The following is a 26063-nucleotide window of genomic DNA, read 5'->3' as shown; positions in this document are numbered from 1 at the left end:
AGATCCCGGCTATTTCATGACCATTACAGAAGAAGACACCCACTCCCATTTCTGGATGGAGCGGCACCTCAGAGAGAAAAAAACAGAATCAGGCGGCAGAAAGACTATAAATAAGGTATAATTTGTCAGCGTTAAGCGACAAGAAAAACAGAAGAAATACTAAGGTGAACACCGGCCACTAGCCCTAAACTTCAGTTGAGGCAGCGGCCCGCCCCGTTTACTAATAAAATGAATTTAAGAGTAAAAAGCATAGTAACATACTATGCCAGTATGCTAGCCATACGAAAGGGAAAATAAGTGCGTCTTAAGTCTGGACTTGAAAGTTTCTACAGAATCTGACTGTTGATGCAGGGAGATCATTCCACAGAACAGGGGCACGATAAGAGAAAGCTGTGTGACCCGCAGACTTTTTATTCACCCTTGGGACACAAAGTAGTCCTGCACCCTGAGAACGCAAAGCCCGGGTCGGTACGTAGAGTTTAATTAGGTCAGTTGAGTAAGGAGGGGCTTGTCTGTGAATAATTTTATAGGTTCCTCTGGCTCTGTTCCTCCGGATCTGTTCCTCTGTGTCCTGTGTGCACTCCACCAGAGGGAGGAGGAGGATGGAGCGGTGGGTCAGCCTGCTACATTTTTGTTTCTCAGCACTGTAACGACATAGCAAAAGTTTTACAAACACTTTTTTTTTTTTTTTTTTTTTTGTAATTTAAGTTTTTATTGATTTAAACCTTTACCAAAACAAATATGAAGAAACAGAAACAAACATAAGTAGAAACAAAGGCTGGTGCACCCCCCTCCCTCTCTCTTCCCATTCAGGGTAACCACACAATACAGGTTACAGTAAGACAGTTATAAAAACAAATATCTGCAATGAACTGGAGACAAAAACCCTCAAAAGCAAGTATACCACTTTTAAGAGTGTCCCAAAAGCTATTCCATTCAATGTCTCTGTCCCCTTTCAAGTTGTTGAGCATGGCCTCGTAAGAGGCTGTGTCCGCCATTGATTTAATCCAGTCCTTTATCTCAGGGCACACAGTGGTCTTCCAGTGTCTTAAGATAATTCTGGATGCTGTCACAAGACCGACCATAACAACTGAAAGGACTCCTTTGGAAACATTCCGCATTTGAGATCTGTCTTCCAGTAAACACAATTCTGGGGTCTGAGGGACTTCTGATCCAGACCAGTCACTTAGAACTTCCAAGACTTTAATCCAAAAGGGTGAAACCAACGAGCATTCCCAAAGACAGTGTAAGTATGTCCCCACGTCATCTTTACATTTCCAACACAAATTGTCCGACATTAGTTTCATTCTGTGCAGTCTGGTAGGAGTATGATAATATCTATGCAACACCTTGTATTGTATACATTTACTTCTGGCCTCCTTCACATATTTACCACTATCTGATAAGATGTCTAACCGGTTTTCATTTGTGTACTCTATTTTTAGATCCCGCTGCCAAAAAAGTTAAATATTTGATGATTCACCACTTAAACTATAATTAAACAATTTCTAAAACTGAGGCAGTGTGGCAATCACGTGGCATTTTAATATAACCTAAAATATCATTCTCAACAGCATGTTTAAATTTAGAGGTCACACAGTGTCTCATTTGTAACTATTTCCAGAAGTTTGCTCTGCCTTCCAATTTAAATGTACGAGTTAAATCCTCATAGGACCTAAATTGTCCATCTTTATACAAATCTCCAATAATGCGTATACCACATGAATGCCACTGCCTCCAAAACACAGGTGTTTTACCAATACATACAGCAGGGTTGTTCCAGAGAGACGCATACTTCTGAATATGATGTGAAAGCTTTAATATTTTATGAGCCTTTGACCAAACCTCACAAGAGTGTATAAGAACCGGGTTAGTTGTATCAATCTTTTGAGACAGTTTGTGTTTTGGATCAAATGGTGAACAGATATCTATTTCAGTGTTTAACCAATCTTGTTTATTCTCAACCCCCTCCCAATATTTAACTAATTTACCATTTCAAATGACAACCAGTAATGTTTTGAATCCGGAAGTCCCAGCCCGCCTTTCTCTCTAGGAGCATACAGTGGGCCAAAAAAGTATTTAGTCAGCCCCTGATTGTGCAAGTTTTCCTACTTAGAAAGATGAGAGAGGTCTGTAATTTTCATCATAGGTACACTTCAACTGTGAGAGACAAAATGAGAAAAAAATCCAGAAAATCACACTGTAGGATTTTTAAAGAATTTATTTGTAAATTATGGTGGAAAATAAGTATTTGGTCCATAATAAAAGTTCAACTCAATACTTAGTAACATAACCTTTGTTGGCAATGACAGAGGTCAAACGTTTCCTCTAAGTCTTCACCAGGTTTGCACACACTGTAGTTGGTATCTTGGCCCATTCTTCCATGCAGATCTCTAGAGCAGTGATGTTTTGGGGCTGTTGCTGGGCAACACGGACTTTCAACTCCCTCAACAAATTTTCTATGGAGTTGACGTCTGGAGACTGGCTTGGCCACTCCAGGACCTTGAAATGCTTTTTACGGAGCCACTCCTTGGTTGCCCGAGCGGTGTGTTCGGGATCGTTGTCATGCTGGAAGACCCAACCACATTGCATCTTCAATGCTCTCACTGATGGAAGGAGGTTTTGGCTTAAAATCTCACGATACATGGCCACGTTCATTCTTCCCTTAACACGGATCAGTCGTCCTGTCCCCTTTGCAGAAAAACAGCCCCAAAGCATGATGTTTCCACCCCCATGCTTCACAGTAGGTATGGTGTTCTTGGAATGCAGCTCAGCATTCTTCTTCCTCCAAACACGACAAGTTGAATTTTTACCAAAATGTTCTATTTTGGTTTCATCTGACTACATGATATTCTTCAAATCCTCTTCTGGATCATCCTTATGCTCTCTGGCAAACTTGAGACAGGCCTGGACACGTACTGGCTTAAGCAGGGGGACACGCCTGGCACTGCAGGATTTGAGTCCCTCTCTGCGTAGTGTGTAGCCTTTGTCACTTTGGTCCCAGCTCTCTACAGGTCATTCATCAGGTCCGTCCGTGTAGTTCTGGGAGTTTTGTTCACTGTTTTCATGATCATTTTGACCCCACAGGATGACATCTTGCTTGGAGCCCCAGATCAAGGGAGATTATCAATGGTCTTGTATGTCTTCCATTTTCTTACAGTTGCTCCCACAGTTGATTTATTCACACCAACCTGCTTGAGTATTGTAGATTCATTCTTCCCAGCCTGGTGCACATCTACAATGTTCTTCCTGGTGTCCTTTGACAGCTCTTTGGTCTTGGCCATGGTTGAGTTTGGAGTCTGACTGTTTGAGGCTGTGGACAGGGGTCTTTTATACAGATAATGAGTTCCAACAGGTGCCATTAATACAGGTAACAGGTGGAGGACAGAAGAGCTTCTTAAAGAAGAAGTTCCAGGTCTGTGAGAGCCAGAAATCTTGCTTGTTTGTGGGTGACCAAATACTTATTTTCCACCATAATTTACAAATAAATTCTGTAAAAATCCTACAATGTGATTTTATGGATTTTTTTTTTTCATGTTGTCTCTCATAATTGAAGTGTACCTGTGTTGAAAATTACAGACCTCTCTCATCTTTCTAAGTAGGAGAACTTGCACAATCAAGGGCTGACTAAATACTTTTTTGTCCCACTGTATAATTTATCTTGTTTTATTCTCGCTCACAAGAACTGTTTAATCAATTTTTCATACCTTTTAAAAATATCCAATGGGATTTAATAGATAACATCATAACCATATACTTAAACTGAGGGGCTGTAATCATTTTAATAATATTAATCTTGTCCCACAATGTCAGCTTCAGTGTTTCCCATTTTTCAAAATTTGTTTTAATTTTTGACAACACTAGGTTGAGATTTAGAAGGGTAATTCCTCCAAATCTTGACATAATGTAATACCCAAATATTTCATGCCTTTAGGTGTCCATTTAAATTTGAATTTTTCCACCATATGTGACTAACAAAGACCCGACAATGGCATGGCCTCAGACTTAGTCCAATTAATTGTGTAACCCGAAACTTTTGAATATGACTCTATGGTGTCCATTAAATGTGGTGAAGATGAAAGTGGATTAATAAGTGCTAAAATATCATCTGGGTAAAGAAGCAGTTTGTGTTCTTGTTGACCCCTGAATATCCCTTTGATATGTTTATTTGTTCTAATAGTCACTGCTAAAGTGTCTATAAAAATAATAAACAACAAAAAGCTGAGAGAACACCCTTGTCGGGTCCCACGTGATAGACGAAAGAAAGTGAAGTAATCCCATTGGTTATAACTACAGCCTTTGGATCTTTATATAGTATTTTAATCCAATTAATAAATTGTGGTCCAAAGCCAAAGTTTGACAAAGCTGAGAAAAGAAAGCTCCATTCAACTTTATCAAATGCCTTCTCCGCATCTAAGGAGGGAGCAGCTACAGGCTCATCTTTTGACTGACTCAACCACGTGAGGTGCAACAGTTTCCAAATGTTATCGGATGAAGAATGGTTTCATAATCATCATAAATCCTGTCTGATTTGGATGTATAATACTGGGAAGGACTCGTTGGAAGTGCAAGGCCATCATCTTAGTGAGTATCTTACAATCCAAATTCAACAAGCTGATCGGCCTATAATTTAATGGGTCTGTACTATCCCTATCTTTTTTTGGAATCAGAGAGATTAATGCTTCATTAAATGTGGGAGGAATTTGGCCTCTCTCAAAAGCCTCTTGATACACTTTCTGCAAAATAGGGGCAAGAATATCTATACACTCTTTATAATACTCTGCAGGAATACCATCATAACCAGGGGATTTTCCAGCCTTCATTACAGAGGTCGCCTTTCTAATTTCCACTTCTGTTATTGGCGCTTCTAACCATTCCGCATGTTCCTGAAGTAACCTAGGTAGACTGAGTTTGGAGAAGAAGTGTTCACACTCTCTCTGGTTCTCCTCATCAGACATTGTCGACGTATATAGTGTTTCATAATATTGCCTGAACACACTATTTTTGTCTCTTGCTGAAGTCACCAAAGAGTTACCTTATTTAATGGCAGGAGTAGTATTTGAAGAATCCTCCTTTTTAACTTGTCTTGCCAATACTTTCCCAGTTTTTTCCCCTTCCCTCATAAAATGTAGCTTTTAACCTGAACAACAAATATTCCACTTTCTTATTATAAATTTAATTTAGCTGAAATTTAAGCCCACAAATGTCTTGGTAAAGTGATTCATTATAGTACACAGACAAATTATTTTCTTTCAATTTAATTTCCCTTTCCAAATCTTGAATCCTAAGAACACTTCCCGTTTTCTTTTTTGTAGCATATGCTATCAATTTACCCCTCACATAAGCCTTAGAGGCCTCCCAAACACTTTGAATATACTTCATACTCCCAATATTTATTTCAAAAAAGTGCTTAAGGTCCTCACCCAGCAACTCCTTAAAAGCTTTATCTTGTAATAATGAGACATTAATTCTCCACCTTGAACCTCTTACCAGTCCTAATTTTAATGCAGAGTTCAACAGCTGCGTGGTCAGTAAGTGCAGTGTTCTTTATGTCACAGTTTATTGCATTAGTTAACAAGAGTTTTGAAATTAGAAACAGATGATCCTAGAATAGGATTTATGACAATGAGAATAGAATGTGTATTCTCTTTTAGAAGGATTAACCAGCCTCCATACATCAATTAAATCAAATCAATTTTATTTATATAGCGCCAAATCACAACAAACAGTTGCCCCAAGGCGCTTGGGCCCAATTAGGCCCATATCTTCTAACATATGAACTGTGTCTCTTCCCTTAGAGCTAAGTGAATCTTTAGATGAATCTTATCCAGAATAGGATCCATCACTTCATTCATATCACCTGCTAATATTATTTGTCCCTCCGTATCTCCCAAAACTCTATTTATCTCATGAAAAAAGTGAGGGTCTTCTTTATTTGGCCCATAAATGTTACAAAGTATTAACTTTACCCACTCTACCATAGCATGAACACATACCATTCTCCCTTCTGCATCTTTAACTTCTTTTTTCAATGAAAAGTGAATATTTCTTTTAATGAGGATGGTTACACCATTGCGAGCACTTGAATGTGAACTGTAAAAAATATGACCTACCCAACCCACTTTAAACCTCGACTCCTCCCCCTCACTTACGTGAGTCTCTTGAAGAAATATTATATCTGCTTGATTCATCTTTAAATAAGCCAATATTTTACGCCTTTTGATTGGATTTCCACGCCTATTAATATTCCAAGACATACATTTTATATATTTTCCAGTCATTACAAATTATGACTTGCAATATAACTTAAACCTGTAACCATGCATTTAAACAGAAATGAACATTCTTGTCCCCTGAAGAAAAACCTTATATGTGAGTGCACCCAGCCAAAATAAAGCAAAACAAATGGAAAAAGGAACATTTTCATTATATAAACCGTCCAAACAGTTTTAACAACTAAAAGACCTACCCTAGAGCTGCCTAATGCAGCCTAGGAAAAAAGGCAAACCTAAAAAAAAAACCTTATCAGGTCCGTAGGACGCTGCTCCTCTTCTCTCCCTCCAGGGTGACAGGTAACGAGGTCCGCCCTCTCTCCGAGAATCAAACGCCAGGTGTCTCAGGCTCCTTGCAGTGACGTCATTAGAGATCCCTTCTCACTGCTGCTCGCGCTCCTCCTGCTCATCATCATTGCTGAAAAACTTTTCCGCTGCCTTTGGCGAGTTGAAGCTTACATTTTTCCCTTTCCACTTCACATGCAGTGTAGCCGGGAACGCCAGGGTGTATTTGACGTTGTGCTCCTGAAGCTTTCACTTCATGGCTGTGAAAGCCTTCCTTTTTTCTGCCAGCTCTTTAGTCATATCAGGAAACACAGACAACCAGCATCCTCCCCAATCAAACCCGCGTTTCTCCTTAGCTGCCATAATAACTTTATCCCTCGCTGACTGCCTCAGGAAGCGTATGAGCACTGGCCTCGGGGGTCAGTTTGGATCGTATGAGCACTGGCCTCGGGGGTCAGTTTGGATCTGGAAGCAGTGTGGGGGCACGATGGGTGTGCTCAATCTCAAACTCAGCATTGTCACACACGCCAAGCCCCTCAACCAACATCTTTCGAACACAACTCAGTAGTGTCCCGTCAGCACCAACTGTCTCTTTCAACCCAGTAACTCTCACGTTGTTCCTCTTACTGTGATTTTTGAGGGCCTGGATGCGGTTCCACATATCGTCCACCTGTTGCCTCCTCTCACCGTGTGCAGTGTGTAGCCGCTCCGAGGTGTCCTCTAGGCAGTAAATGCGCGTCTCAGCCTCCATTAACACCTCCTGCATCGCCACCACTGTTATATTCAGTTCAGTTGTCGTCTGCTTTATTGTAGAAACATCAGTAGGGACACTTTGCAGCATATTACTCATTTTGACAATTTCAATAAACGACTTAGTCAAGTTAGGAGGAGACGGCGCTTCGTCACCTTCTTCCTCATGTGGAGGACTGTTGCGACTGGCCACGCGGCACGAACTTTTAAGTTGCTTCGAGGCGGCCATTGCGGGATTAAATAGGTTAATTTTCTTAAAAAGAACGACAACTGCTCTTGCATAGCAGAGAGAGAGTGGCATTAGGTGGAAGCCTGGACCACAAAATAATAAATCAAAAACAAGTCGGAGAGCGGGGGGTTTCTAACCAGCTGCCATCTTGTTCGCCATGCCCACGTGACTCCCCTACAAACACATTTTAAAAATTTTCTTTCAAAGTCTGTTCTGATTCTCTTTTAGTGTCCTCACTGTGGTTAAACTACACTCAACAAAAATATAAATGCAACACTTTTGGTTTTGCTCCCATTTTGTATGAGATGAACTCAAAGATCTAAAACGTTTTCCACATACACAATATCACCATTTCCCTCAAATATTGTTCACAAACCAGTCTAAATCTGTGATAGTGAGCACTTCTCCTTTGCTGAGATAATCCATCCCACCTCACAGGTGTGCCATACCAAGATGCTGATTAGACACCATGATTAGTGCACAGGTGTGCCTTAGACTGCCCACAATAAAAGGCCACTCTGAAAGGTGCAGTTTTATCACACAGCACAATGCCACAGATGTCGCAAGATTTGAGGGAGCGTGCAATTGGCATGCTGACAGCAGGAATGTCAACCAGAGCTGTTGCTCGTGTATTGAATGTTCATTTCTCTACCATAAGCCGTCTCCAAAGGCGTTTCAGAGAATTTGGCAGTACATCCAACCAGCCTCACAACCGCAGACCACGTGTAACCACACCAGCCCAGGACCTCCACATCCAGCATGTTCACCTCCAAGATCGTCTGAGACCAGCCACTCGGACAGCTGCTGAAACAATCGGTTTGCATAACCAAAGAATTTCTGCACAAACTGTCAGAAACCGTCTCAGGGAAGCTCATCTGCATGCTCGTCGTCGTCATCGGGGTCTCGACCTGACTCCAGTTCGTCGTCGTAACCAACTTGAGTGGGCAAATGCTCACATTCGCTGGTGTTTGGCACGTTGGAGAGGTGTTCTCTTCACGGATGAATCCCGGTTCACACTGTCCAGGGCAGATGGCAGACAGCGTGTGTGGCGTCGTGTGGGTGAGCGGTTTTCTGATGTCAATGTTGTGGATCGAGTGGCCCATGGTGGCGGTGGGGTTATGGTATGGGCAGGCGTCTGTTATGGACGAAGAACACAGGTGCATTTTATTGATGGCATTTTGAATGCACAGAGATACTGTGACGAGATCCTGAGGCCCATTGTTGTGCCATACATCCAAGAACATCACCTCATGTTGCAGCAGGATAATGCACGGCCCCACGTTGCAAGGATCTGTACACAATTCTTGGAAGCTGAAAATGTCCCAGTTCTTGCATGGCCGGCATACTCACCGGACATGTCACCCATTGAGCATGTTTGGGATGCTCTGGACCGGCGTATACGACAGCGTGTACCAGTTCCTGCCAATATCCAGCAACTTCGCACAGCCATTGAAGAGGAGTGGACCAACATTCCACAGGCCACAATTGACAACCTGATCAACTCTATGCGAAGGAGATGTGTTGCACTGCATGAGGCAAATGGTGGTCACACCAGATACTGACTGGTATCCCCCCCCCCCCCCCCCCAATAAAACAAAACTGCACCTTTTAGAGTGGCCTTTTATTGTGGGCAGTCTAAGGCACACCTGTGTACTAATCATGGTGTCTAATCAGCATCTTCATATGGCACACCTGTGAGGTGGGATGGATTATCTCAGCAAAGGAGAAGTGCTCACTATCACAGATTTAGACTAATTTGTGAACAATATTTGAGGGAAATGGTGATATTGTGTATGTGGAAAACGTTTTAGATCTTTGAGTTCATCTCATACAAAATGGGAGCAAAACCAAAAGTGTTGCGTTTATATTTTTGTTGAGTATAAAAACACAGCTGCAGACCCCAGACGTGTAACAAGCACTAACGCTTTTTCTTCCTCAAAATACACCTAAAATCTCTTCCTGAGGGCGACATGGTGTAAAATGTGCTGATAAAACCTTCTTATCTCTCAATCAGGTCATAGTTTCCACATAAATACAGAAATTCTTGATTGTTGCTGCTCACAGACTGTAAACCAGGGGCACATCCAGACAGACAGAGGGTGTTGTGGGGGGACGTGCCCTCCACAAGACCCCTTGATTAAAGTTCCACTTTTGAAGACATTTTCAAGCTACTACTACTTACAATAACAATAATAATAATTTTAATAACTAAAATGTTTAAATTAGTATTACTCTGGGCCTAAGTTTAATTGATGAGCCATATCAAAATAAGTTTAGTTAATTAAATTTTTTTCCGTAACTGAACTGGGATGTGAGGCAATATCTTTTTTAATGTAATGTCTAAGCTCAGCATTACTGGGTTTGTTTTGGGGTTCCAGCTTTAAAATCAGGTCCGTTAGGCTGTGGAAAGCCAGAAATATGAAAATGATTATGGCTTTTGTGGTTAGTAATCTGATCAAACAAACATGTTGTCGTAATACTAATTTTGGTTAAAGGCAAAAAAATGGTGAAACTGTGCAAAAGACAATACAAATACACACATTAAGCAGTACAACTAATTTGAGGGGGGGGGGGGGGGGGGGGGATCAGGTTGAGAAAATAGTCATCACCCTCCAGAATGCATCTTTGGACAACAAAACCTAAAACTTTCTGGGTCCTTGAGTGGCCCCCAGATGCCCAACAAAGGTTCAGTTTCACCAAAAAAGAACCCCCCCCCCCAATCACCACCACCACTACCCAACTACAGGCCTGAGGTTTTAATTGGTGTTAAATGAAGTAAAAGCTGTAGAAAAGCTGTCCCTTTAAAATGTGTTTATGCTCAAGTATTTAAATAATGTGCAGGTTAGTCAGCAATAGTTAGTGAGTGAAATATAATCTGTACAGCAGGAGAACAATTTGCTCTTCTCCACCTGAAGATTTAATTTGCTTTCATCCCTACATGACACAATCAGGTGCACACAGAGCAGAGTGGCTGCATTACTATTAAATACATGTGGTGTTTGGGAGGCAAACATAAATCAGTACGAGGCCTTAATTTGTGGAGAGAGTTCATCAGTGAGTGTTGATCTGAGATCTCTAATGATGATTTAGCCTGTAAACGCTGACCATATTATATGTTATGGGTAATTTTTTTATAAGTTAAGAGTACGTTGAAGCACGCTGAGATGCGTTGTATAAGGCTGAGCACCTCGGAAAATTTTGGACATGCTCAGGATTTTCAACGCATGCCATCGTATGGCTCATACGTCTGGCACATGCAGGACATACAGTACAGTAGTGTTCACTATAATAGTAGTGCTATGTGACTAAAAAGATTAATCCAGGTTTTGAGTATATTTCTTATTGTTACATGGGAAACAAGGTACCAGTAGATTCAGTAGAGTCTCACAAATCCAACAAGATCAAGCATTCATGATATGCACACTCTAAAGGCTATGAAATTGGGCTATTAGTAAAAAAAAAGTAGAAAAGGGGGTGTTCACAATAATAGTAGCATCTGCTGTTGACGCTACAAACTCAAAACTGTTATGTTCAAACTGCTTTTTTTTAGCAATCCTGTGAATCACTAAACTAGTATTTAGTTGTATAACCACAGTTTTTCATGATTTCTTCACATCTGTGAGGCATTAATTTTGCTGGTTTGGAACCAAGATTTTACTTGTTTACTAGTGTGCTTGGGGTCATTGTCTTGTTGAAACACCCATTTCAAGGGCATGTCCTCTTCAGCATAAGACAACATGACCTCTTCAAGTATTTTGACATATCCAAACTGATCCATGATACCTGGATGCAATATATAGGCTCAACACCATAGTAGGAGAAACATGCCCATATCATGATGCTTGCACCACCATGCTTCACTGTCTTCACTGTGAACTGTGGCTTGAATTCAGAGTTTGGGGGTCGTCTCACAAACTGTCTGCGGCTCTTGGACCCAAAAAGAACAAGTTTACTCTCATCAGTCCACAAAATATTCCTCCACTTCTCTTTAGGCCAGTTGATGTGTTCTTTGGCAAATTGTAACCTCTTCTGCACGTCTTTTATTTAACAGAGGGACTTTGCGGGGGATTCTTGCAAATGAATTAGCTTCACACAGGTGTCTTCTAACTGTCACAGCACTTACAGGTAACTCCAGACTGTCTTTGATCATCCTGGAGCTGATCAATGGGTGAGCCTTTGCCATTCTGGTTATTCTTCTATCCATTTTGATGGTTGTTTTCTGTTTTCTTCCACGCGTCTCTGTTTTTTTTTTTGTCTATTTTAAAGCATTGGAGATCATTGTAGATGAACAGCCTATAATTTTTTGCACCTGCGTATAAGTTTTCCCCTCTCTCCAGTCAACTTTTTAATCAAACTACGCTGTTCTTCTGAACAATGTCTTGAACGTCCCATGCTTTCAGGCTTTCAAAGAGAAAAGCATGTTTAACAGGTGCTGGCTTCATCCTTACATAGGGGACACCTGATTCACACCTGTTTGTTCCACAAAATTGATGAACTCACTGACTGAATGCCACACTACTATTATTGTGAACACCCCCTTTTCTACTTTTTTTTACTAATAGCCCAATTTCATAGCCTTAAGAGTGTGCATATCATGAATGCTTGGTCTTGTTGGATTTGTGAGAATCTACTGAATCTACTGGTACCTTGTTTCCCATGTAACAATAAGAAATGTACTCAAAACCTGGATGAATCTTTTTAGTCACATAGCACTACTATTATTCTGAACACTACTGTAAGTTGTCTATAAGTTATGTGATTGTTGACACGTTTATTGTAATTTACTCATAAGTCGAAATACGTCCGTTAATGCTGTCCATTGGTTGGCTGAAAACTGTGGTCCTCATGTGAACAAACTGTTTCATTCACACATGGAGTAAATATAAGGTCTGACCTGTTCCTTTCAGTGGGATTCATCATCACAGTCTGACTAACACGTATCCACATAAAACCTCAGGTACAGGCCCCCCCCTCCTCCCAAAGTCCAAAACACTTTTTCTATTTTTTTTATTTTATTTTATTTTTTGTGGCCACTAACACAGTCAGGACAGCCTGTATGACACTAATAAAAGTGCTACAAATCAAGGAACGAGGGAAAAATACATATGGACATTGAGGTGGAATATCTGTACAGATTTTTGGAGCTTCTGATGTACATTGGACAGGAATTGTTTTTCTGAGTGGCACAAATATAATTTGTGTGGCATCTTATTGCATATAAATAGCCACAAAAAATGCCTGAAGCATTTCCTCCAATTCAGATTATATGTTTTGGGGTGAATATTGGGTCACTGTTTTAATGGAGTATGTCAGAATGAAAGAAAAACTGTAAAGTCATACAGGTGAGGTTGTGCTGAAAAAAATGACACCAAACAAGGCCAGGTAAATAGTTTTTTTAAGGTAAATTATGAAGGTAAAACCAAAAGTAGTCAAAAACTCCCAAAAACACCCAAGACTCCAGAGGGTTAAAGCAAGTCCCTTTGGTGCTTTTTTCTGCTCCAGGTACGTTACTCAGAGGTTGCCGGTGTCACGGTCTGATTACGATCAGATCGCGACCAGTACATTGATCGGTCCCGTGGTCTGATCAGTCCTGTCCCCGGTTTGCCATAAATTAATGAAGCACTGTGACTCCGGTCGCAATCAGCTACGAGTTTAAAGAGTCACAAGGCTTCATTCATTCACGGCAGAGTTTACCACAGCCATCAGTTGACTCATCAGCATTCTGGTCATGATGAAAATGATCCACCAAGACAAAATAAAATTAAATTGCTCTGTTTCTGATCTGCACCATACCGTGCAGTACCAACCCAAACCACCTGGTGGAAATGGGGCTGCTGGCATTTGCAGGCTAAATCGTCATGGTGTGACAGGCTCTTAAGATCCTGTTTACACATTTCCCAAAGAGTTGAGGCTATCTGTTATAGTCATATCGCGAAACATATCTGTTTGTTCACAACAAAACTGCACAAAAATCCAAGTCTACAAACAGGAGAGGCTGAGGCTGCCTCAATCTGTGTCCATATATGTACTCAATTTAAAAAAACTGGACTTCCTTTAAGTGGGATTTTTAATCCTCGAGATATTTATTTACAACAGAAACACAAAAACAAAGTGTGTGCTAATACCACCGTCACTCTAGAGGCCGTATGAGCCCAAATTTGGGCAATGTTGAGGCACGATCGAAAACCTTTGACAGCAATCTGCATGGACTCCAAGCAGTCGGACAAATTCCTGTGGCCAGCCCGAATGTTTTGCTCATGTTCAAAACAGTTGAGGGGTAAAAATATCATACAGCAGTTAAGGTAGATTCTAACTGCAATCTGACTGCGTTCTAAATACTCTCACAGCATCAAAACAACTTTTGAAACAGTCTGATCACGTTTGAGGGAAATTCACCATGGTCAGGCATGTCAACTCCTGCAGGCATGTCCAGAATGTCGCACTGATGAACCATACTTGCGCCTCCACTAGATCCCGTTTGGTGTTTGCGAAGGAGATATCTTTATGTGTAATATCTGTGGCACGCATTCATCTTGTGAACTACATGTGAACATTGTGCAGTCAAACAAAACACTGTGTATCCCTGTGTGTCAATGCGTCTGACAGCCTCGGGGCACTGCGCACACATCTCAATGGGCTGTTATATCCATAATAAACCTTAGATTACAGATACATTGCCATGCCCTCTCTTGGGTTACATAATGTATGTGAATTATGATGGTAATCATAGCTGTAACACCATGTACAACTGCGCGGCGCCCACTGCTGCCCCACAGCGAGTCAAAGGCTGTGCGTGGTGCCCCACAGCGCAGCTGACAGGGTGTCACAGTGTGCTCGCTCTCTCTCTCCCCCTCCCTCCAGGACATCAGCCCTTTTGCTGACAGCGGACCTTCCTACTGTCCACCAGCTGCAAGCGACACTGAAGGCGGATGGTTCTGTGTGGAAGATCCCTCACAAATCAGAGCTTTTGTATACGACTCTTTGGATCCTTAGTGCCAGTTCAGATCGGGCCAGGGTTTATACACGCAACTACCACACGCGCCCGCCAGAGTTGTATCCACAAACAATGGCGAGACGGTCCACTGCGCGTTATCATGGCACGTGACACCCAATCACACACTTCGGGGGGGGGGACCGGGCTGGCTGGCCACCGGGCAGGCTGGGCGGCCGCTGTGTGATGTTTTCGTATCAGCACCTGCCTTGACACTTCTGAGGATTACATATGAAATCCAATATATGGCCTGATACATGTAGTCCAGGCTCTCCTGATTGTGGGTTTACTGAGATGCATCGCTGGCTGGGGGGGTATCACTGCCGCACTGGTAATGACGCATGTGCACGTTGGTGGTCTAATGGCCGTAGTAATCTGATCACACAGGTGTACATGCACTACAGTGATCTGATAGGCAGTGGACCCTGGTTTACATGTCATCATTTCATAGGTTGGATGTCATTCAACACCCAGCAGAGACACGGAAGGTCACCAAACAAAAGATTGCGGACTACAACGCTCGTTCTGCCATGCCCCTCCCCTTAATTGCCCTCTACCCAGACTTCAGGTAGTGTTCGAATCACAGTTGTACAACATTCGAGGTGCGTTTGTAATATTCTTACTGCACCATTCTTAGTATTCGTACTGTGTTCCAAATACATTGGACTGCAGTTGAGAGCTGATTCACACAGACTGTGCACAAATCAGTCAGGGCGGGTTGGGGAGCAGTATGGGCATGTGGACGGCTATCCTCTGCAATTCTTATTCCCTCCCAGATGCGGCACAATTTTTTTTTTTTTTTTTTTTTTGCATTAAGCGTGATTTGGCTTGGCTCATGCTCATTCGTACTAAGTGTGATGGGGCCCTAAATGGTGTTATAGCTTCTTGTGTGTTTTCCATTAACTGCAGATATAAATTAAGAAGGAGACTACTTTGTTGTGCAGCCGATGCCATTTATTTCCTGAACACAAATGTGATGTACTGAACACACCCAACCAATATACGTATATCTCCAACCACTAGGGGACATTATGGGATTCAACACTCATATGCAAAAAATATACTGGTGTACCTTAATACGCAACAAACAGCTTGTTGAATAATTTTCATGTTGCATTTGCAACAGAAGTGATTTCTTTTGTTGTTCATAAGTAAATCTAGTCCTTAGCCTGGAGATGGCAGTACTCCGAAATTCAACAGCTGAGATGTTAATGTACAAAAAAACTCCTCAGTCCAAGTCTTCAGTCAGAAACAACCAGAGCACTCATGCAGCTGTCACACTGTGGCGTTCAGTTTGAACATTTATTTAAGTTGGAATGTATCAGAAAAGAAACTGGTAAATTCATGAAAAATATTGATGTTGATGCTTTTGCAGTGTTGATGTAATGGATTATGTTGACTTACCACCTATACCACCTATTCATGGTGTAGGTGATGATCTAGTGGTTAAGAAGTTGGTTTCAGACCAGAGGATCCTCAGTTCAAACCCCTGTCACTAAGGGACCATGGACAAGGTTCTTAATCCCCAAGTTGCTCCCGGTGTGTACTGAGCACCTTGCATTGCAGCACCCTGACATCGGTGTGTGGGTGAATGTGAAGCATCACTGTAAAGCGCTTTGAACTTCTGATATAGATGGAAAAGTGCTACTATTTAGCCTTAGCATAGTCAGGACGGCCCTATTTAAGGGCAGCTTGTCCTTGCCTCTGTTGGACTGCGGGGTGTCTAAAAAAAAAAAAACACAAAACAAAATGGAGCAAAACCTACAAGCAGTAAGAAGAAGAAGAAGTCCTATATTAAGGATCCTGAGGTGCTGGTGCTTATCTGCGGATTCAGTAGCATCAAGCAGATGAGCGTCTATGACTCCCCCTGAATGGGTCGTCAGTCTGATGGTTACCTCCCCGGCTGAGCCCAGTACCATTTACAGCTGGGTGGACTGTGACCAGGCCGATACACAGACTAGCAGCATGAGCGGGATTTAAACCCCTACATAATCCACTCATCCACCTCCTCCACAACAAGCAGTAAAAAAATAAATAAACAAAACAAAAAACAACCCTTTTCTACAACTAATTTCATTAGTAGCAACTAAGCTGATTCGCCCAGAGGAAAGACAGACTGGAGACATGACTGAACTTCAAACACAGCACAACCCAACACTGTGGAAAGTACAAGACACACAAGACTGCAAAAAGAAAATGCTCAGAACTCCCCTCAAAAATGTGTTGTGTCCAGTTTGATTTAATTACACCTAAAATAAATGTTAAGCAATAGGGAGTCCTCAATTGAGTCGGGCAGCAGCCTCCAGTCAGCCAATCAGCTGATCCCTCCCACCAACCCCCGTACACAGACCACGGTGTCGCGACAGCATGAACCAGGTGGAAAATGGTGAAGTGATCAGGTGGTGAAGGTAGACGAGTTTAAAGACTCTGAGTGAAGGGGAACCATGTCGGGCCCCATGAGGAGAGTTCCAAAAGAACTTGCTACATATTTCTGCCAGAATGTTCAGTGGAGTCTCAGGTTGACTTTTATCACATCTGATTAAGAGTGTTGGTTTAGATGAGATGCACTGATGCCAGAGATGAACGAGGCCTTCCTGAGGGAACAACAGCCCCTTTAACAAACCCCTTTGAGTCTGGTCTGCTTGAGGTTTCTTCCTTAGAGGGAGTTTTTCCGTACCACTGTCAAACCTGTGTGCTTGCTCTGGGGGTTGGTAAGGTTAGACCGTACTTGTGTGAAGCACCTTGAGGCAACTTTGTTGAGATTTGGCGCTATATAAATGAAATGAATAAATAAATTGAAACAACAGATAAAAGCTGCATCACTTCTATAAAACACCTGTTAAAGTCACATTGACTCAGGAATGTATGATGTCAAAAATTCCTTTAGTTCTGGGCACAGTTACTCCCAGTTTCATGTCATAAAGTCTAGTTCAGGAAAAGTCCAACATTATTATTGGCAAGGGCATGAGAGCTAACTGGCTGCTTGAGAGCTTGCTGTTGGCTCAAGGACTCAGGTAATTTTCTGCTTTGCCTGCCCCCTATCTTCATCGACTTATTCATTCACTCAGTGTGATTTTGAGTTGAAATGTGCCACCAGCTTCATGTGTATCTCTGCTGTAATGTAATCAGTATGGGTGTCGTCATTTAGCACTGACATGCAGAACTTATCAACGCGACCTTCGGGGACAATCTGACACCTTGTTTTTTCTGTCAATCTGGCAGGTGCCCTGAATGAGATAGTGACCCATCCTGGTTACTATGGTGACCTGGTAGAGCAGGCCATGGGGCAGTGCTCACTGGCTACAGACGAGATAGAGCGCGACCTGCACCGCTCCATGCCAGAGCATCGAGCCTTCCAGAATGAGATGGGTATTGCTGCACTGCGCCGCGTCCTCACCGCTTATGCTCACCGCAACCCCAACATTGGATATTGCCAGGTAAGTCAATCTGACATTGTAACATCCACCAGTGCTTCGCCACTCGCCATCTTTCTTAAAATGATAGATTCAGGATTAATGTTCCATTATTATGTGATAATATGAATGAAATTAAAACCATGCTCATGTGGTGACATCAGATTAGTTCACAATGTTGCCTCTTGACATGTCACCACCGACATACGAGGTCTGTCCATAAAGTATAGGTCCTTTTTATTTTTTTCAAAAACTATATGGATTTCATTCATATGTTTTTACGACAGACATGCTTGAACCCTCGTGCGCATGCGTGAGTTTTTCCACGCCTGTCGGTGACGTCATTCGCCTGTGAGCACTCCTTGTGGGAGGAGTCGTCCAGCCCCTCGTCGGAAGTCCTTTGTCTGAGAAGTTGCTGAGAGACTGGCGCTTTGTTTGATCAAACTTTTTTCTAAACCTGTGAGACACATCGAAGTGGACACGGTTCGAAAAATTAAGCTGGTTTTCGGTGAAAATTGTAACGGCTGATGAGAGATTTTGAGGTGATACTGTCGCTTTAAGGACTTCCCACGGAGCGAGACGTCGTGCAGCGCTCTCGGGTGCCGTCGTCAGCCTGTTTCAAGCTGAAAACCTCCACATTTCAGGCTCTATTGATCCAGGACGTCGTGAGAGAACAGAGAAGTTTCAGAAGAAGTCGGTTTCAGCATTTTATCCGGATATTCCACTGTTAAAGGAGATTTTTTTAATGAAAGACGTGCGGACGGGTCCGCGTGTCGGGACGCAGCCGGCGCGGTGCGGCGGCACAGGAAAAACACCTCCGTGTTGATAACCATTTGTAAAATCCAGGCGGCTTTTGATGGCTTTCAGTGGAGTGAGTATATGAGAAATTGTTTAACAGCTGGACATGTTCCAACTTGTCCTTAAGGCTTCCAACGGAGGTGTTTTTCCTGTGGCGGAGCGTCGCGGCGGCTGTGAGCCGACGCTGCAATCCGCCCGCACGTCTTTCATTAAAAAAATCTCCTTTAACAGTGGAATATCCGGATAAAATGCTGAAACCGACTTCTTCTGAAACTTCTCTGTTCTCTCACGATGTCCTGGATCATAGAACCTGAAATGTGGAGGTTTTCAGCTTGAAACAGGCTGATGACGGTGCCTGAGAGCGCTGCACGACGTCCCGCACCGTGGGAAGTCCTTAAAGCGACAGTATCACCTCAAAATCTCTCATCAGCCGTTAAAATTTTCACCGAAAACCAGCTTAATTTTTCGAACCGTGTCCACTTCGATGTGTCTCACAGGTTTAGAAAAAAGTTTGATCAAACAAAGCGCCAGTCTCTCAGCAACTTCTCAGACAAAGGAATTCCGACAAGGGGCTGGACGACTCCTCCCACAAGGAGTGCTCACAGGTGAATGATGTCACCGACAGGCGTGGAAAAACTCACGCATGCGCACGAGGGTTCAAGCATATCTGATGTAAAAACATATGAATGAAATCCATATAGTTTTTGAAAAAAATAAAAAGGACCTATACTTTATGGACAGCCCTCGTACGTGTTGGTGTGTATTGTGAGACCTTATCATTTTTATACATCATGAAAGCTTTCATGTGCAACTTGCTCTGTAAAATCTGGATCCGTGTCTGGATGGAAAGCTGCACATAGTGATGGTCTGTTGTTGGACACAGACACACACACACAGATAATATTCATACTTAGTTTCTTCAGGAGAAATTGATCAGCAGATTGAAAAGTACTCTTATCTCCTGATGTTTCACAGTGATTAAAATGATCAGACTGATAGACATGTGCAGAGGAAGTACCCAGGGTATATAGGGAAAAGGATGCTGAGGATGGAGCCACCAGGCAGGAGGAGAAGAGGGAGGCCAAAGAGGAGGTTTATGGATGTGCTGAGTGAGGACATGCAGGTGGCTGGTGTGACAGAGGAAGATACAGAGGAGAGGGTGAGTTGGAAACGATTGATCTGCTGTGGTGACCCCTAAAGGGAACAGCCAGAAAGACAAAGAAGAAGACTGATAGAGCCACAAAGTCAGAAACAGTAAACATCACCAACACTTGAGGTGCTCAGTTATGTAAATATCCTGAACTCCCATCTGTCCTGGGAAGAAAACTTTGTGTCCATAACAAACACACCGTTTGAGCCAAAGTCCAAACCTGCATGTGACTTGCATTTGCAACATAACACAGGTTGATCTGTTCAGTAAATATACAATGAGGCAAATAAGGATTTGATCCACTGTTGATCCCATCTACAAAGAATGTAGAGGTCTGTAATGTTTATCGTAGGTACAATTCAACTGTGAGAGACAGAATCTAAAAAATAAATAAATCAGAAAATCACATTGTATGATTTTCAATAATTCGTATTTTATTGCATGAAATAAGTATTTGATCACCTACCAACCAGCAAGAATTCTATCTCTCACAGACCTGTTAGTTTGTCTTTAAGAAGCTCTCCTTTTCTGCGCTCTTTATCTGTATTAATTGCACCTGTTTGAACTTGTTCCCTGTATAAAAGACACCTGTCCACACAATCAATCAATCACACTCCAACCTATCCACCACGGCCAAGACCAAAGAGCTGTCTAAGGACACCAGGGACAAAACTGTAGACCTGCACAAGGGGGGATGGACTACAGAACAAAAGACAAGCAGCTTGGTGAGAAGACAACAACTGTTGGTGTAATTATTAGAAAATGGAAGAAACACAAGATGACTGTCAGTCTTCCTCGGTCTGGGGCTCCATGTAAGATCTCACCTTGTGGGGTAAGGATGATTCTGAGAAAGTCCAGAACTACACGGAAGAACCTGGTCAATGACCTGAAGAGAGCTGGAACCACAGTCACAAAGATTACATTAGTAACACGCAACGCCGTCATGATTTAAAATCCTGCAGGACAGCAAGGTCCCCCTGCTCACACCAGCACATGTCCAGGCCCGTTTGAAGTTTACCAGTGACCATCTGGATCATCCAGAGGAGGCATGGGAGAAGGTCATGTAGTCAGATGAGACCAAAATAGAGCTTTTTGGTATCAACTCCACTCGCCGTGTTTGGAGGATGAGAACAACCCCAAGAACACTGTCCCAACCGTCAAGCATGGGGGTGGAAACATCAATTTTGGGGGTACTTTTCTGCAAAGGGTACAGGACGACTGCACCGTACTGAAGAGAGGATGGATGGGGTCATGTATTGTGAGATTTTGGCAAACAATCTCCTTCCCTCAGTAAGAGCATTGAAGATGGGTCGTGGCTGGGTCTTCAGCATGACAATGACCCCAAACACACAGCCAGGCCAACTAAGGAGGGGCTCCAAAAGAAGCATTTCTGGGTCCTGGAGTGGCCGAGCCAGTCTCCAGAGCTGAACTCAATAGAAAATCTTTGGAGGGAGCTGAAACTCCAACCTGAAAGATCTGGAGAAGATCTGTATGGAGGAGTGGACCAAAATCGCTGCTCCACTGTGTAAACTTGGTCAAGAACTACGGGAAACATTTGACCTCTGGAACTGCAAAGGTTTCTGTGCCAAATATTAAGGTCTGTTTTTCTATTGGATCAATCTTATTTCATGCAATAAAATGCAAATGAATGATTTAAAAAGCATACAATGTGATTTTCTGAATTTTTTTTAGATTCTGTCTCTCACAGTTGAAGTGTACCTATGATAAAAATTACAGACCTCTACATTCTTGGTAGGTGGGACAACTTACAAAATCAACAGTGGATCAAATACTTATTTTTCTCACTGTACAAAGTTATGACTGAGAGTCTTAAAGTCCTGAAGTTACTGACTGTGTCCAAACCTGCTCCTGGACACCAGCTGTCTTCCATCTGCTCTACTTTTGCTTTATTAATTAACACGTTTCCCAGCTCCTGATTGGCTGAGGACACCACAGTTAATTAAGTGTGGGTGGAGCTGGGTTGGACAAGCCTGCTCATTTTCCCCCACATCCAGGTTTTAACATCAGAGCAGTCAAGTCAGGTCTGGGAACATCCACTGGTCCCACATGACACTGCATGCACCACACGATGAAAATGCCCTAGGTCCAGGATGGCAACCGCCCAGACAGACAACTGCTCCTCCCCAACTAAGAACAAAGTAACCATCTGTCTGCTGCAGCCAGGTGAATCATGGGCGTGTTATTGACCTTATCCTGCTGCCGGGGTCCTGAGACACTGTATCATGTCCAGATAAATACACATCTTAGTCTCCAACAAGTCTTTCTTTCCGGTCCGTGGGGATGGATCCTGACCCAACAAATCAGTAGTCAAAATTAAATTTGTGAAAGGCAGCAGTCACATTAGCGAACAGACTAAATCTGGGTGTCATGTTCTAGTAGAACAAGGCAGGATGTTCACCATGAATTTTTTCAAATCTCAGCCACCTGGGGTGTTGCTCTTATTTATAAATCTAGGTTTAGTTTATTAGCTGTTGGGGGTCACAAATATAATTTGTTTGAACATCTGATTCTGCGCTTTGCCCACGATGCTACATATTGCCAAGGTTGGAAGAATAAAAATCAGCCGTATTACTCTGTCTCTGTATATAGGCCCCCTGGCCCATACTCGGAATTCTTAGATGAATTTGGTGAGTTCATCTCTAACTTGTTGACTAGTGCAGATAACATTCTGATTATTGGTGACTTCATATAAATAAGCCTTCTGATCCCCTCTGCAAGTATTTTATGTAAATTGTGGATGTATTAGGATTTCAGCAATGCATTCAGGATTCGACACACATTTGTGGAAATACCTAGGATTTGGGTCTTGCAAGTGGTGTTGCTGTCAAAAATATTGACATCATACCTCTTGCATTGGTGGTCTGTGATCACTCACTTATTAGGTTTACAGTTTCGTGGAACAGCAACCTTATTTATCACTATGGTGATGCATCAACTCCTCAACTACTGAACTACTGAACTCGAACCTAGACTGCCTGATATCTTAGCTTCACATTTGGAAAATGCCCAATCAGTAGACAGTCTTGTGGATAGTTTAAACTTTTTGCTTAAAACTACACTCGACATGATTGTGTCACCTATATTAAAACCACTCCCCACCAAAACACAGTCACCTTGGTTCAGTGATTACTTGCGTGACCTCAAGCATAAGGCTAGAGGTCTAGAATGGAAATGGCGTAGTTCAAAATGAGAAGTATTCCACCTCGCGTGGGGTGATGCTATCTTAGACTATAAGCATGGCTACAAAGCGGACCTATTACTTTGATTTGATCAACAAAAACAAGCATAACTCGGTTTTTGTTCGACATGGTGGCAACACTTATTCATGGACAACCACCTGTAAGTCACACTCCTTTTACAGCACAAGATTTCTTGGATTACTTTGAGAAGAAAATAGATGACATTAGGTTAAACATATCCCAGCATGTCTTAACCCAGCCACTACACCCTGCTATTGAGGTGGGTGCCATTACTGAGGTATTACCTGGATTTACAGAATTTGATAGTATCTCACTAGGTGTTGCACCTCCCTATCTGGCTGACCTGGTAAGCCCCTATGTACCGGCTCGGGCCCTGCGTTCTCAGGGTGCAGGACTTCTGTGTGTTCCCAGGGTGAATAAAAAGTCTGCTGGTCACAGAGCTTTCTCCTACCGTGCCCCAGCTCTGTGGAACGATCTCCCGGCACACATTTGGCAGTCGGATACTGTGGAGACTTTTAAGTCACGTTTAAAGACTCATTTGTTTTCCCTGTTTTATCATTAGTGTTATGATGTGTTTTTATTCTTGTATTCTTTTATGGTTGTCTTTTTATTGTGTTTTAAATTTTTAAATTTTTTTTATGTTGTGTGAAGCGCCTTGAGACAGTTTCATCGTGAATTGGCGCTATATAAATTAATAAATTTGATTTGATTTGATTTAGGCGTGCTGATGAAACTCAACATCTACAAAAACCCCAACCTGCTTATTTGATCCATACCAACAAAACTGTTTAAGGACCTGTGGCCCACTCTTAGGCTGACTGTGCTGGAAATTATTCTTCTTTCTTTAACATCTGGATCTGTTTCTAAATGTTTCAAATCTGCAGTGATTAAACCATTACTTAAGAAATCTAATCTTGACCCTAGTGCAGGGGTGGCCAAGTTCGGTCCTCAAGAGCCACCTTCCTGACACTCTTAGTTGTGTCCCTGCTTCAACACACCTGAATCCAATGAAAGGCTCATTAAAAGTCTGTTAACGAGTGTTTCATTGGATTCAGGTGTGTTGGAGCAGGGACACAACTAAGAGTGTCAGGAAGGTGGCTCTTGAGGACCGAACTTGGCCACCCCTGCCCTAGTGTATTGAAAAAGTATAGGCCGATATCAAACCTATCATTTTGCTCTAAAATTCTGGAAAAAGTGGTGTTACAGCAGCTCGTGGACCACCTTACTGAGAATAATCTTTTTGAGCCACTGCAGTCTGCTTTTAGAAAATATGATTCCACAGAGACAGCTCTCACTAAAGTGGTGAATGATCTTCTGCTTGCAGTGAATTCAGACACCAGTACGGTTCTGGTGCTGTTAGAGCTCACTGCTGCGTTTGATACCGCAGATCATCATACTCTACTTGATAGGCTGGAGAATCATTTTGGGATTACTGGGAGTGCCCTTCCATGGTTGACGTCATACCTGACCAGTCATTCTCACTGAGTTTTGTACAATAACACTGATGTTTGTCCTGTGGCTGCGAAGATGACCATGACTTCTACGAATCACAGGGGGTGGGGTGAGTGTGAAGATGGCTGATTAGGCCAATCTTCGCCTTCGCCTTAATCTCATCCACATAAAATCCTTAGAAGATTGCCTTGCATCAGTGAGAAGCTGGATGTCCAGCAACGTCCTACTTTTAAACTCTAAGACTGAAATGATGGTCCTTGGTCCATTAAGACATTGGCATTAATTTGACCAGTTAATACTTAGCCTAGACTCGTGTGTCATACATCACACTGACAAAGTGAGGAACCTTGGGGTCATTTTTGATCCAACATTGTCCTTTGACCTCCAAATTAGAGATATTACGAGGACTGCTTTCTTCCACCTGCGAAATGTAGCGAAGATTCATCCCATCCTGTCTATGGCTGACGCTGAGACCCTGATCCATGCACTTGTCTCTTCTAGTTTGGACTACTGCAATAATGTTCTATTTTCTGGTTTCTGTGTAGGCTCTCAGTTGTCCAGGTGGTTTCCATAGTAGAGAAGCTTGAATCTTCGACTGGACTGGGTTGCTTGACGCGAGGACGTTTCGCTTCAAATCGCAGAAGCTTCCTCAGCTAAAATTCTTGCTCTGGTAGTCTGACTTCTGTCTTGACTCTTGTAGAGTAGAATAAATGAATAAACGATTGGTTTACTGCTGTCCAGCATCAGGGATCTCCAATTGGTTCAAAATGCTGCTGCCAGACTTTTGATAGGAAGCAGAAAGTTTGACGACGTTACACCCATTTTTGGCGTCTCTTCACTGGCTTCCTGTCCCTGTGAGATCAGATTTAAGGTTCTGCTACTGGCCTATAAAATTGTTCACGGACTGGCACCTCCCTACTTAGCTGACCTAATTAAACCCTATGTACCGGCCCGGACTCTGCGTTCTCAGGGTGCAGGACAACTTTGTGTCCCTTGGGTGAATAAAAAGTCTGCAAAGCTCACAAAGCTTTCTCTTATTGTGCCCCTATTCTGTGAAATGATTTAGGGCTGAAACAATTAGTCGAGTAACTCGAATAATTCAATTTCAAACAATGTCGAGGCAAATTCTGTGCCTCGAAGCGTTGTTTAACGTTGTAGTACATATGCCATGCCTGTGTATGGCGCTGTAACGTCCCCAGAAAAAACAGAAGACGACTAGGGCATTCCCATAAGCCATGTAAATGCTAATCAAATTAGCGCCGAAAGCTACCACTTTCCAACGTGACAGACAGAGTAAAATAAAGCCTTTTAAGAGAAAGAGGCTCCACATTGATCATCTGAAATAGACTGACTGTGTGTTTGTCTATTTTTAAAAAACACACGGTCCGGTCGACGTGGGGAGTGATTATTGACTATGTGGCCGGGTGCTGTCTCTCTTTGCCCGGTGTGAGGGGCTCTCAGCACATCCTTCACACCGGGCAAGTCATGGCTCCGTCCCCCAC

At 42.6% G+C, this 26063-nt stretch overlaps 1 protein-coding gene across 3 annotated transcripts in view; it reads left to right on the top strand.

The window, feature by feature from the left end:
- LOC117520887 (TBC1 domain family member 9B) overlaps positions 1-26063 on the top strand; it is a 68255-nt gene that overhangs the window by 14881 nt on the left and 27311 nt on the right. For all 3 annotated transcript variants that reach the window (XR_004563805.1, XM_034182225.1, XM_034182224.1), the window contains exon 10: positions 17750-17964. Coding sequence is in view for 2 of the 3 variants with exons in the window: in XM_034182225.1 (XP_034038116.1) it covers positions 17750-17964 (215 nt within the window). In the remaining variant the exon portion in view is untranslated. The remainder of the gene's footprint in view (positions 1-17749; positions 17965-26063) is intronic.

This window comes from Thalassophryne amazonica, chromosome 11 (genome assembly GCF_902500255.1).
Source record: "Thalassophryne amazonica chromosome 11, fThaAma1.1, whole genome shotgun sequence".
Classification (NCBI taxonomy): domain Eukaryota; kingdom Metazoa; phylum Chordata; class Actinopteri; order Batrachoidiformes; family Batrachoididae; genus Thalassophryne; species Thalassophryne amazonica.
The sequence above is the reverse complement of the archived record's forward strand: the minus strand, read 5'-3'. Positions and strand labels throughout refer to the sequence as shown.